The sequence below is a fragment of the Macrobrachium rosenbergii genome, chromosome 28 (assembly GCF_040412425.1).
Source record: "Macrobrachium rosenbergii isolate ZJJX-2024 chromosome 28, ASM4041242v1, whole genome shotgun sequence".
Classification (NCBI taxonomy): domain Eukaryota; kingdom Metazoa; phylum Arthropoda; class Malacostraca; order Decapoda; family Palaemonidae; genus Macrobrachium; species Macrobrachium rosenbergii.
In genome coordinates, this window is record NC_089768.1 from 29226088 (window position 1) to 29241417 (window position 15330).

The following is a 15330-nucleotide window of genomic DNA, read 5'->3' on the forward strand; positions in this document are numbered from 1 at the left end:
CTATTCTGAAGACGTGCAACCATAGAGCATATCTGTTGATGTCTCGCAGCTGCCAAGCGTAACCAGGCGGAACTCCAACCTGCAAATCATATTAGACCTCTGTTATCAGCACTAATGTGTTCCCACCTCGCAGAAATTGGCACTGTAACGCCATGGCACTAAAAGTGGCACCATAAATCGAAGTCTCTTAAGACTTGGCATCGTGGCGCCGTGTGACTGAGCCAGCAGCTCTTGGCATCACTGCTGTTGTTTAACTGTGGCACCGCGGTCATAATCTCAGTTTGCATTTATTCGTTATCTTTATTCAAGCTTCGTGGTCATTGTAGCAAGCCGACAGCTCTTACGAAAATCTACACAGTTGTTGTCTGCCGTGTCGTATTAGCCCAATTGTAAAATAAGCTTGCTAGTGTTACGTGATATATATGTGTGTGTGTGTGTGTATGTATGTATGTGTGTGTATATATATATATATATATATATATATATATATATATATATATATATATATATATATATATATATATATATATATATATATATATATATATATATATATATATATATATATATATATATATATACACGTATATATATACACACACTTGTTTTTTTAAGGATTTTCGTTCTTACGAACGCTTTCAGGTGCGTGTATATAGTTCTGGTTTATGTTTAATTTGGCATTTTTTACTTCTTGCGCTAACACAGCAGAGTTCACCAAGTCCAGCTTCTTGGTCTGTTGCACAGTGAGTCAAGTTTAGACATTAACTGAATGTGATAATTGCCTAACTGTTTTGTGCCTAAATTTAGAGTTCTTGAATCGAGCATAGTCAGAATGTTTATGCATTTAGCGTATGAATCTCTCTCTCTCTCTCTCTCTCTCTCTCTCTCTCTCTCTCTCTCTCTCTCTCTCTCTCTCTCTCTCTCTCTCTCTCTCTCAAACGATTCACATCGTGCTCTCTGGAATTTCAGACTATTAAAGTTTGAATTAGCAGTTTTACTTGGATTCTACTTTTGTTTTTCTTTCACATTTTAGATTGAACGTTTATTATGCTGTAATATCGTGCATTATTTTAGTGTTTGAGCTGTGTATACAAGCATCCATATGTATTGCGTGAATATATACAATTACTCAGATGCACATGTATATGCCTGCATGTCAAAGATAGTTTCAGTGTTGCCTGATGGTTGCTTGTTGTTTTTTTTTTTTTTTTTTTTTTTTTTTGACAAATAAAAATTTTTATATTTTTCTGCTCGAAATCTCGCTTGGTGAAAATTGTAAATGAAATTAAAGTTTCTGAAGGTTAAAGAAGATTCTTGTAATGAAATTGAAACTTCAAGTTATAGAAAAAGTTTAAATAAGGTTTATTATAATCTTCACTGCTAATTTCAGTCATTATTTTCTTCATATTTTTCTAGCTGGTGATAATTTTAATTATCTGAAACTGCAGAGTATGCATATTGCATCGCTTATTACATCCTTCCCTTGTGCATTTTTATAACTGATACGGCATAATGCCAGAAGACTTGGATTGATAAATGCTCTGATTATGTGTTCATATGTGTACCACACACACACACACACACACACACACACACACACACACAAAGAGAAACAATAGAAATTTTTATAATTAAACTTATGCGACTGTTGTTGAACTTTTATAAAAAAAAAAAAAATAATCCTTTTAAACGTAGATCTCTTTCAACAGCTGCATGTCATTCAAATACAGTTTTTTTTAATATAAAAATCCCTCGCACGAGGATGACTGCATTATTTTGTGGATGACATGGAAAAATCTAATAGGACTTTTAAGGGAAAAAGCACGACCCTCCCTCCTCCCCCTTTCGGAAGAAAAAGCATATGCAGCCCATTACATTTGGAAATGAAAATCTTCCCATTTTAATCCTGTTACCAGCAGGTCTTAAAATAGAAGATTGCTGAGTCAGAAAACAACGGCTGCTTAAGTAGAGAGGATGTGTGAGTCGACTGAAATCCTGGCGTTTGGAAGCCGGATGTTGTGGATAACATTTTGATAGAATCCGTCATGAAGAAGATTCGGATTCCACGCCCTTTACGAAGGCTTGGACTCGACCTATTTGGCACCCCTTGCTTGAAGCTGACCTTTACATGTCTTTCTGCCAGTATAAATACTTCCTTGTGAGCTCAGACTTGTGACAGTTTTATGAGAATCTCGGAGGTCGCTTGCAATGCAACTCAGGCTTGGCTCTTTCGTTTCGTGGGGTATGGTGTACGTCTCATATATATATGCACAAAAGCACACTTGCATATATATATATATATATATATATATATATATATATATATATATATATATATATATATATATATATATATATATGTGCGTTCGTGAGTAAATTAGTTTTTGCTTCTTTGTTTGTGCTCAAAATCCGTGAAATGGAGTGCATGTGGACATCCTTTGTAGTGTCATAGGCGACTTCGAAATTTCCATATGGACCAGTGTTAGTGCTCAAGTATGTTCATGACAGATATTGCTTCTTCGTTTTAGCATTCCCATGTTGACGAAGTTCTCCCCTTTATTGCTTTTCTTTGTGTTGCATTTATGGCAGTTTTTGTTGTAATGTCCTTCCACGTTGATTGTCATTTTTGTCCGTGTAGGGCCTCTTAGTCTCAATGATTATTAATCGTGTGTCGTGTAACATGTGAGGCAGTTCATTATTCATTCTTTATGGTTTTATTTTCACTTCTTTGTATGCCTAAAATACCCTTTAATAATAATAATAATGCAAATCTTCTTCACAAACCCGTGAATATGTTTATAAAATACAAAATCCACATTTATGTAAAGTAATTTAATAATAATAATAATAATAATAATAATAATAATAATAATAATAATAATAATAATAATTTCTTATCCTTGCTTCTCTTGCAAAATAGAATGTACCCGTTGAAACGGCTGGATCTTGCTTTTGCGGAAGCTTGCTAGTTAAGTAAACGGCTTGAGTTCTTCTTAAAAAAGAATGCGTTGTCATCGTTATTAATATTAACATTTACTCAAGGACAGTAGGCCAGTGTGTAAAAGAATAAAAAAAAAAAAAAGGCATGACGTGGATATGCATCATGAATAGTCAGATATATGTATATATATGTGTGTGTATATATATATATATATATATATATATATATATATATATATATATATATATATATATATATATATATATATATATATATATATATATAATGTATATTATTTGTATATATATGTTTATTTATATTGCTTGTATATACACATACATACATACATGCATAAATACATACACACATACATATATGTGTACGTACGCGATTTAGTAATCCCCTTCCGCTGAACTAAATTAGCACCCTGCTGACGGGCACGTGGTGTCAATTTCGAAATTTATTTCACCATTGGTCGTCTTTGTATCGCCTTAATTTCGTTTCACCTCGTAGGGTGTTGCCTGGTTTATCGGTCGTGCAGTAATAGTAATAATAATAATAATAACAATAATAACAGGGTTCCATTCGGAGAACAGAAAGTGTTCATACTACGTAAGGTAGGAATATTAAGTTGCTGTGTTTTCAAGTCTAGTTATTAAGTATAAGCACCAATAAAATAGCTTTATGGTAACGTAAAAATCGTATCTTCCTGCATTAAGAGTGGCACCAATGTAGATTCACGCTTTAAAAGTAATGTGTCGCAATATATTTTTCATACCATTAAAACTGTTCCTTGCGTTTTTTATGTCTAAGCAGAAATGACGTATATATGCTTCTTTTAAATGAGGTTCATAGTTCAGTATTATCATGATGCGTCTATAATGTTTGCCTTTATAAATAGGTTGAAGGATTCTGGCTTTTATGAAAAGATCTGATAATTTTATTTAAGCGTGTTCTTTTTTTTTATCTAAATCATGGCAATTATAATTCAGTCAGTAATTGAATAGCTTCTCTTTCACGTTTTATAACATTTACCATCTTCAGAATATGTTTTTTAAACTCACAAATTCATTTTCACTTTCATTAATTCTCACCATAGCACTGAATGACCCCATGGATCCCAGTGCTTGCAGGCTTTGTACCCAGATTTCGTATCCCATTCCATTTCATTTTGAAAATTACATTTGATCTCAAAACATGATGTCTCGGCGACGGCGTGATCGACTCTCTGAAGTCTGGTGCCTGTAAGCAGCTCTTCATGGCGCGAAGGATGTTCACCCTTCAATATCTGCAGTCCCGCCATAACTTCCCTGTTTTAATGTGGTTTTTACGACCCGGAGAAAAACCCCGTCTGGGCCGAGTTTCCCCCGTCCGTCTGGAAAGCTTATTCTGTTCCGCAAGGCTGGAACCTGTTTCATATCGCAGCCCCGGCACAGAAGTTTGCTCTCCCATTATTCTGTGAAACGTAGCTCTTCGGAATTCTTCTACCTTCCTTTGGGGCACCTTGTGCCTTGCTTTTTCGGTGATTGTTAACGAAGTTGGAGCGAGATGTCTTCGAAGTTTGTCGAAGCTATCGACGAACTTATGTTTCGTTTCTTTAGAACGTGCTGATTCGCCATTTCTTTGAGAGAGAGAGATAGAGAGAGAGAGAGTCAAATAATAAATATCAAAAATTGTATTTCCAATTTACATTGGTTATTACAGATAAAACGACAAAATACAAAAGCATTATTTGTAATCTGATTTTTACTTTGGCCATTTCCCTGCTGCATATTTTTAGAAACTGAAGAATTCTCGGAAGACCCGTTTTTGAATTATCGTTTTCAGAATCTGATATTTTAAATTAACGTCAGAGTGTATTATTCAGTCATTCGGTATTCTAACGTGCAGTAAAAAGTTCAGAGTTCCTGTTGCCCCTTGCCTTCACGTAGAATTTACTAGCCGGACTTTGATGGTTCTTAACTAGGCAATCTCAGCATCATTCTTGAGACCAGAAACACCCGAATTCTGATGACAGGTCTCCGAACAAAATTAAAAGTTTAAAATTTTGATGACCCTCAACTCTCCATGATAGAATTCACTTCATCCTTTCAAACCATACAGTTGTTAGAATGTGTAAATGCCTGCCATATTCTCAATTTGCTTCATCATAACTTGCCCATATCTGAAGGCGAATTTATTGTCACTTGAGATATCCAGTGCACTAAAATTACCGAAGTGTTCGGATTGATTTGGTGAGACACGGGTGTATCTTTTTCTCTATCGGTCAGGTGCCTGAAAAAGGCGATGGCTGTAGCAGCACGAAGCCTAAAACATATCCTTGAACGCCATCTTTGGAAGGAGAAGGATGTTCAGTTCCTTTATGCTAATGAATTCCTCATCATCCTTAATAAATGCTGAGGAGTAGTCAAGACCAAGCCGTGTTTGCTGATTTACTACGACCTGTTTTTATCCGGAATTGAAACCTTCATGTTCTCTCTCTCTCTCTCTCTCTCTCTCTCTCTCTCTCTCTCTCTCTCTCTCTCTCTCTCTCTCTCTCTCTCTCATATTATCCTTGGCTTGTTTACAGGCATATACAGACCAAATCATTAGGGCTTTATAACTTGTTTGGAATCTCCCCCCCTCCCCCCCATCCTCTCCAGAACGGTGTTTACGTGATTGATTGGAGGCTTTGATGCTTGGAAGAGTAATTTGAGCTCTATTTACATTTGCATGGCGCAATAAATGAGCGATTCTATTTATATATACTTATTTTTTCCTTGCAGTGATTGCCCACATGATTTAAGAGGGGAAAAGAGGTAGAGAAAGTTAGGGGGGTGATGATGCTGAAGTTTGCAGTGACAGTACAGCACGTATTATTGTGAAAGGCCAGGGTGACGTTTGAGTATATTAAAAGCGGTGATGTAAAATCGCTCACTTCTGTCTATAATGATGGGCGAAGGAAGCATCTCTGCCTTTCGAAATTATCATTATTTTAACTTTTTGTCTTATCATCTGTTTATCTCTTCCGCTCTGCCAGAGACTTTTTTTTTTTTTATCATCTGTCAATCTCTTCTGCTCTGCCAGAGACCTAGACTCATCTATTTCTGTAGTTGATTACTTATATCTCACGGGGTGTGATGGTTGCGGCTTATTTTCCACGCTTATTGACCGACACACACACACAGTACTAATCAGACGCTCTGCTTATAACATGGTTGATTTGCCAATGGATCATTGACGCGACTTTCGCTCTTGCTTGTTTACGGGAAACATCGTTGATACTAACGACCTCGTAATCAAAGCCTATTCGAGAGTCACATATTGAGGTGATGATTCTATACCCGGTCCCCCCCCCTCCACCCCATTGTCCCTCATTATCTCCCCACGTAATTGCCTTGGGGTGTTCTGAATAGGAAATTCCTCCTGATGAAGGCTAGTGTAATTTGGTCGTTTTCAGGCGTGAATCGGCGAGGGTGATTTGTAAGGTATGAACAGTAGTTGATGATACCTATAGGAGCCAATGTTATTGAGGTGAAAGCTGTGTGTTACACTTTTGGGGGGCGGTTGGAGGGGGCGCGGTTGGGGGATATGGTCCTGTTGTCAGTGAGAAATTATATAATATTTTATTAAGAAAAAAATTATGTGAAATATGCTTTTAAAATCAACAATGTTTCTGCCGCGTATTTTTATCAGAAATACGTTTTGTAAAGGCGTGGTTTTTAAGAGGGGTAATATCCCAACAATTATTTTCTCATTTTTTTTATGAAAGTTATGAATTTTTTATTTTTGTTTACATCAAAAACGATTTTCTGATTTTTGGCGGTGTTGGGGGGGGGGGGGCACCTGGATGGCATATAACATCAGATGAAAACAAGACAGCATTTACTGCCACATTCATGTGTTAGTTACCGAACCGAATCCTTGATGTTCAGTTACCGTGTGAAGAACACTATGACCTTATCATCGGGATGCTGTTCAATCTCTTCAAAGTTTAACTTCGTGTTCATTTGTGTATTATTATTATTATTATTATTATTATTATTATTATTATTATTATTATTATTATTATTATTATTGATCTAATGAGCCATTCGCAGTTTCGCCTACACTGGCCATGTATGGCTTCATTATTATTATTATTATTATTATTATTATTATTATTATTATTATTATTATTATTATTATTATAACCAAGTGATACAGGATGGGAGTAAGGAGTTAGCCCTTCATTAAATTATTATAATGATTCCCAAGTGACACAGGATGGAGGTAAGGAGTTAGCTCATCACTACATTATTATAATTATAATGATTCCCAAGTGACACAGGATGGAAGTAAGGAATTAGCCCTTGTTATGTTTATATTATTCACAATTGATACAGAACGGGAGTAAGGAATTATCCCTTTATTATTATTATTATTATTATTATTATTATTATTATTATTATTATTCATACAAGATGGCAGTAAGGAATTTTCCTTTTATTTCTCTACCAGTATTATTTGTGGTTTTACTCAGTCCAACTCACCCCTCGTCTTTCACCATAAAGAACTCAAAACCCTTTTTTCTTTCTTTCTAGTATGTACCCAAATCACAGCCTTCGCCCGTTATCTACTGAAATAGTTGCGTAAAATCCTTGAAACACGCGAGTTAATATTTATAACAGGCTAAAATGTTTCATTCGTGCCTCTGTTTCATGGGCACTTTCCGAGTGTTTTTTTATGTGATTATGTTACAGAGTAATCTTGGATGCAGTTAAATGAACTGACAAAGCATTTAATTTATATATGTCAGTTATATGAGCATACAAATATGCAATGTATAGTTTATACATGTCAGTGGACGCATTTAAATAAATAGAAGAATACTCAGTATGTATTTTATGTCGCTTATATGTGTGCACATGTGTTACCTTGTTCTATTTCTGGCAAGAGCTGTTTACAGGGGAGCTGTCGTAAAGGATTCAACAAACATAAAACTGAACACATGTCACACCACATACCTAAGAGCAATAACATATTTTTTTCGCTTTATGTTTCAAGGGTATTTTCTTTCATGAGGAATGTCGTTCAAGAGTATTTTCTTTTATGGCGAATGGCGTTCAAGAGTATTTTCTTTTATGGCGAATGTCGTTCAAGAGTATTTTCTTTTATGGCGAATGTCGTTCAAGAGTATTTTCTTTTATGACGAATAGCGTTCAAGAGTATTTTCTTTTATGACGAATGTCGTTCAAGAGTATTTTCTTTATGGCGAATGGCGTTCAAGAGTATTTTCTTTATGGCGAATGGCGTTCAAGAATATTTTCTTTTATGGCGAATGGAGTTCAAGAGTATTTTCTTTTATGACGAATGTCGTTCGAGAGTATTTTCTTTTATGGCGAATGTCGTTCAAGAGTATTTTCTTTTATGGCGAATGGCGTTCGAGAGTATTTTCTTTTATGACGAATGGCGTTCAGGAGTTTTTTTCTTGCCTTTGAAAATTCAAAGTATTTATTTTTCTGTATAATGTATGTTACAAAATTAAGCATGTCCCAGATTTCATTGTCTTGATTTGCTTTAGTTAGAATCCTTCAACGAGCACTTTTTATTCTTTCTTACTTCAGTCTTCACATATATTTTAAGACTATTACGAAAATTTAAATGGAATGGATATTTTTTTATTTATTGCGTCTTTCATTATAGAAATATTGAGTAAGGCTGATTTTTGTAACAATGAGTCTTGTCATTTATTCTTCTTAGCATTAGGAAAGAATTATGATGGAAATTTTTTATTATAAATTAATGTCTCTATCGTAAATGCAAATGCCAACGCAATGAAGTCTGAACATTTTGCTCTCTTGGCATTTTAGTAAGTTTTCCATTGAAAACCCTGGGATCTGAAGCAGGAAATGAAAGGAAGAAAAGGCCCACTTCACACCAGAAGCCTGACTGAAGTTAGAAAGAGTCGTATCCTCCTCTTAAACTACTTGAAGGTGACGAAATAGTTAGAGCGTTAAAATCAGTCATTCTTAGCCCCATTTCCAACTGCTACGACATATACTACTTTTTTCAGGTAATTCCCAATGTCAGATGTTATGAATGTTGTCTGGAAAATAGATATGCTACTGTGAAAAAATTAAAAAGTTGATTGGCATGAACTACGTTTTTCTTTTCAATGAATTCCCACTGTCAGCTGTTCAGATTTTTCTCTGGAAAATAAACATATTACTGTGAAAATTGAAAAAGTTGAATATCGGAATGGACAACATTTTTCAATATTAGAAAATAGATAAGATACAAGGACAAAATTACTTGGCGATTACAATGATTGTGACCAATAGTATTCAGCAAAGTATTTTCCCCGTCGATGAGTGTGGTAGATGCGACGCCAGTTATAATTTTCTCAGTATCCTTGGTGGCTGGTTGAAACCCGTTCTTCCTTCCATTCACTTAGGAAAGCCGTTTAGACCCTTTGAACTTCGCTAGGGCTAAAATCGACTCCAAACTCGATTCCTCCCACCTGTTAATTCAGCAGAATGATATCGAACCTCTTTTTCAAGTGGGAATTCTCACCTTATTTTATGTACTGCACTGTTTCTTCTGTTTCTTTATTTCCTCCATTCTATTTAGTTTCCTCGTCTTTTTCATTATCCTTTATCAAGGGGAGATGATGAGATAGATAGAAATGAAAATTACCGGGGAACGTAAGAAATTAGGCATTCTTACAGTTATTTCTCTCTCTCTCTCTCTCTCTCTCTCTCTCTCTCTCTCTCTCTCTCTCTGTGTGTGTGTGTGTGTGTGTGTGTCAGTGTCTGTTATATTGTCAGTACAGATGGCATTCACCTTTGCTATTAGATGTATGTTAATAATTTTAATAATTACAATAAATTTTATTCAATTTTTCAGACTGGAGCCAAGTATGATCTGCTGAGCTTCTGCCTTGCAAGAACTTGTAAGTTTAAAATAATTTGTTTTCGTTTATATGTAGCTTCACGTTTGTTTGTCAGAAAAAAAAACAGTCATTCACTGAAAGTCCATGCCAGGAATTTTAAACTTATCGAACTTATTTATGTTTTGTGGGGGATCACAAGAATGAACGTGTTCTCGCATACTGATTCATCAAATCGCTGTGACAGACAGCAACAGGCATAAGCTTACACACACACACACACACACACACACACACAAAGAGCAAGCATAATTACACTCGCATATTAACCCGAACGCTCCAGGCATACGTACAGAGTAAGTGTTTACCCAGAAACACACCGTAGTGATTGTTGTTGCTCACAAACACAGTACGTACACTCACAAACACACACATAGTAGGAATACGTACACACACAAAAACACTTCGTAAACATATGTTTACACAGTCATACAGCGCAATGTACGTGCATGCATACCCACAACGACAGACTTCTTACGTCTACACATTGTTGAGCAGATACACACAAGCGTACACATATCACACCCAGACAATGTTAGTGTACTTGAACGCGGATTCATCATAAGTGTACTTATCTGCATACTCACAATACAAGCTTTTTTTTGCTCTACACGGCAAACACCGTGTAATCGTACTTTTACGCTGGTTCACTGCTTTGTTTTTTTACGGCTCAATGTTTTTCTTTCTTTTTTTACGCATGCTCAGTGCCCCCTTTTTTTTCTTTCTTTCTTTAACACAGGCACACCCAATCACTATAACTTTACTTAAACGCGTTCAAGGCTTAAGTATACCCACATGCCAACGCCCATAGAGTAAAAAGTGACTTATACTCAGACGTGCACGCACAAACACCGTAGAAATGTGGTTCAAGACACATTGCATTGAAGAGGCCACTCCCACGCACTGTGTAATTGGTACATTATCGTGCGTAGTGACCGCAAACGTACGTACATTCACGCAGTCTAGTCGTAAACATACGTACACACACACACATACTGACGGAGCGTAGGGGTGCTTATGCAACTGCACACGAGAGGGAGGTATTCGGTTGTTTAAGGCAATAGCGGTAGTAGGAGATGAAACAGACCGCCGAGTGACCGGGAATAATTCATCCTTATTTGTCAGTACGCATTAAATTTGTATGTTTCGTGGAATTTGCCATGAGGAATTCTCCTGACCCTTTTTTATATTCAGATCATAAACAGCAAACTGTAAATTTCCGGCGTAAGTGGCCATTGATATTGTGATGCCATTTTGCAGAAATCTGTCGCTTAACCTTGTTCAACCTGTCTAGACCACTTCAGAGGCTCTTCAAAGCTCTTACTGTTTGTGACCAAACTCCTGCAAACCCTCCCAAGAATTTAGCTCCCCCAGACTTCATTTTGGTTACGCGGTTGCCGTTCTTCCCTTGATCAAATTTTTATTTTTCCCAAGAAAAACTTTGTAGCATGGGTAATAGTTGGTCTGTAATTTAGGGGAATAGAAGTTGGTCTTTGCTTTCAAAGCATGAATATTTGCTAATCAGTTGCTGCCATTTTATGTGGTAAGAAAGTTAAGATACTAAATTTCCTTATGATATAGCTCCAGGCACAGAATGGCGCCACATTTGCTGTCACGTTGCAAACTTGCAACTGTAAACTAAGAACTGGTTCAGTTTCGTAACGCAAACCACAACTCAGTTTAAGAAAATGTTTCTAATGTTGTCGTAACCGGAACTCTGGTTATGTCGTGATTAAAATGTTGTTAATTGCCGGATAGTTTTAGTCTTCATGTAAATTATTAATGATGATAAGTTGTGGGTAAAATTTTTTTTGTAGCAAAAGTAACATACAAACCTTACGTATTGAAGTTGAACACCCACAGAGTTTTCGCTTTGACCTGATTGACGTTTCAGATGGAGTTGTAGTGTTTTTCTTTTAAAGTTAATTAAGTTTAGGTACAGGTTAGTCTCGTGTAGGGGAACAAACTTTCAAATAAATTGTAAAATGACCATTTCATGTTGGTTGATTAGAAGCTACATTTAATCATAATTTTTTCTTAAGATAAAATTGTGTAACGGAAAGGAATGCATGATTCAGTGGATTCTTTCCATATTAAAGTAGCTTAGTGTATTGACAGAAAACCTTATGTAATGAAGGTAGGATGAAGGTAAAGAATCACCTGTAATTGAGGCTTTTGATGTAGGGTACTTTTACCACGTTTGAAAAATTTATGAACTTATTCTCTTTGAGGGCTAATCTTAAGATTTTTTTTTGTCGATGTCAACAAAGGAATTTGTTCTGTTGACAAGTGAGTAGGTAAATTTAAATAAAGTTAATTAAAAGTAAAAAAATAACCTCAGTCCTTTCATGAACATACGTTGTGAAATTAATAGCAGAAATTACTGACCGTGCAGTCCCTTGCTGGTATTAGTAAATGATTAAAAGGAATGACGTTCAATACAGGAAAATGATTCGTGGAAAACAGCCCCATAACATGTGGAGGGAAAGCAATAATAAATTAGAAACTCGCTTCTCCAACCCATTTCAACCCCAATCCCTTAAATTGGGGTTTAACGAGATTTCGTTTTTTATGAGCTCATTTTCCCGTATGCAGCTGTCAACAAGTTGTGACAGGCATTAAATCACATCAATGACATTCGTTAATCATGTTTCTAGAGTTTTAGAGAACTGATCGATTGGAAATTTGAGTAACTGCTCTATTAGGAGGAACGGTAAGAAGTCAGTACTGACTATACCATCGTCATGTTTTAATTGTTTGGATAATGAAGTAGATATATTTGTTTCCCATTAAATCTCCTTCACTTTTATGAAGTGGGATTCTCTTCCTGCGTCTGTTTCTTGAACGACTGAACTCTCTTTATGTAAAAGGTAGGGTTCCGGGCACCTGATAATGGATTCTAGCAGTGGAAAGACCATAAATACCAATTATTATTATCTCTTGGTAAAATATCTTTCTTTAAGTTTTGTTGGTAAATGATTTACCGTAAAGACGTCATTACGTCTGTCACCATTGGGTACGTTCTCTAAATACATTAAATGTTGAGAAACGCATATTTCACCTCTTGGTATCATCTGTCCTTTTTCCTTATAAGTTTTAATAAGGTCGAATAGACAGGCATAGTTATTTTTTTTTTTTTTTTTACCTATTTGCTGATATACTATATGCTAGTTTTGATCAGTGATTTGCCGTAAAGACGTTACGTTTGTCATCAGTGGTTACGTTCGCTAAATAGAGTGTGTGAAGGAACGCATATTTTACTTCCTGTTATCGCCAGTCCCTGCGAGTTTTAATATCATGGGTCCATTATCGCTGCATCTCCTCTGCAGGAAACTCCATTCTTCGCCCAAAATGCGCTATTGTTACCCAGGGTTATTTTTACTTAGTTCGACGTCAGGTGTCCATTGAGGAGGCGTTCGTGAGAATTGCATATAGTGTATCATCATTATTACTCATTGCTAGAGGAGGCTTTTCTGATAATGTGACATTTAAAACTGGAATATTGTGTTATTTTGGTGCTTCATTTAAGCTCTATAATGGATTTATTATGTGAAATTTTGGTAATCTATCTACTTGATAGACTTCTGTTACTCAGGACTTGTCGATAGAAGAAAAGATACGGTAACGGAAAGGTTGAATGTAAACTAGATATTTTTGCATACAAATGGAACCAGATGTCCCATACCCAAACCTTTAGACGAGATATCTTAAAGTAAAAATGTCGTTATTAATGTTAGTAAGAACCCGTACAAATTTCGGTGTCTCGACATGACTGTTGCAAAATTGTGCTCCCGAAATGCGGAGGTGTGGTTCTTTACTATCCCAGTTTTACACCAGAATTAACAGACCAGATTTTGGGTAGCACTGTACAAAATTTCCTCATTTAATATTGAGTCACCTGTAGAGGCAGTTCTTAGTCTATCACGCCGTGTAGCAAACCTGTGGAAATTGCCACCAGAGGGAAGCAACGTACTCGAAAAGTGAAGTTTTAGTCATTGACACTTGAATTACTTGTAATGGAGTAGAATTATGGAGAACCAAACGTTGCAGAGAGAGGCTGCACTGCATAAGAATGCTTGTTTTTCGTAATTTGAAATCCATGGAGATATTATCACTCAAGATGTCACGGGAACTGATAGTTTCATAGTGAACTTTATTAAATTCAAGGTCGTTAACGTTGTAAGATAACGCCGTATTAAAAGCGAAAAGCCTGGTATTCCAGCAATGTAACTGCAGGTTTATGACTAAATTTACGAGCCTCAGAGCCCCTAGGATCAAGGGATTAAATATGTACGAAATTTTAAATAATCTGTTGATCTTGATTTGCATACATGGCAGTGGTGGTATTTTGTCTTGAGTCAATAGCTTCTGGGTCTCTTGGTGGGAGAGTAGGTCTTCCACAAAATTTCAATGCATGGAGGGTATCGGTTCTCAATTCATTGTGCGGGAAGGGCAATTTGAATATTCAATCTGCTGATGCAATCTCTCTCTCTCTCTCTCTCTCTCTCTCTCTCTCTCTCTCTCTCTCTCTCTCTCTCTCTCTCTCTCTCTCTCTCTCTCTTTCCTTCCTTTTAATGAGAAGCTCAGACAGTATATTACTCAATTCGCCTCGACAAGAACAGGCTTATTTACACACGACGAACATTCGCTTCCCCAAGATTCAATTTCAGGCAGGGGCCTTGGGAATGAAGCGTTCTCCTTTCATACTTAATTTAAAAAATTGTATTTGCCGATTTTATTAATGAATACTAAGACTTAGATTCTTTCATAAGTCCAAAAGTATTTCACTAAAAAATTATAAACTGTTAATAACCATTTTTAATTTGGGTAATGAAAGTACTATTTTACGTTACATTTTACGATAAAACCCTAACAGCCGGTGGAACATATTCACTACTAATATCAGCATTGAAAAAAAATATGAGGCCACCTTCTGTGGGCTTTATTCTTGGTGCAGAATTCATGTGCCATTTTCGAATCCAAAACATTTGCATTTATTATGGTGTTATTATTAGAATATCATCTCCATTGTCAATGCAGGTCCTTAATTTTGTCGCTACTTGTTTACTCGTGCTGCCAGATGTTGACACAATTTAAATAATATTGCAGTTACTCCGTTCTTATGTCAAGCACGTTATGTAAATTATGTCCTTTGCTGTTCAAGTTCATTGCTTCATGAATGTTAGTAAATGTTAGAAAAGAATTAGGTGTAGTTAAATTTAAATGTATTGTATTTTTTGCCTCTTTCTGTACAGGAACACAGTTACTGATATGATAAACTAATTAAATATACCCATACCGGCAATAATTAGGATAACATGCTTTACAGTGTAAAGACTTGCATGAATAGCAATATACTAAATATTTACCGGAAAGGCAGTTTATCTTAGTTTTCTATGGTACAAAATTGATATCTCCTTGATTTTTGTTGAATAAATATTTTACATATATCATCAGCTCATCGTTTTGACCTTTATTA

At 35.9% G+C, this 15330-nt stretch overlaps 1 protein-coding gene across 18 annotated transcripts in view; it reads left to right on the forward strand.

Annotated features, from left to right (window-relative positions):
* LOC136854167 (receptor-type guanylate cyclase Gyc76C-like) overlaps nucleotides 1-15330 on the forward strand; it is a 467449-nt gene that overhangs the window by 286525 nt on the left and 165594 nt on the right. For 17 of the 18 annotated variants that reach the window (XM_067130442.1, XM_067130444.1, XM_067130443.1 and 14 more), the window contains one exon: nucleotides 9809-9854. The exons of the other annotated variant lie outside the window; for it this stretch is intronic. In XM_067130442.1, coding sequence (XP_066986543.1) covers nucleotides 9809-9854 — 46 coding nt within the window. The remainder of the gene's footprint in view (nucleotides 1-9808; nucleotides 9855-15330) is intronic. 18 annotated transcript variants of the gene reach the window in all.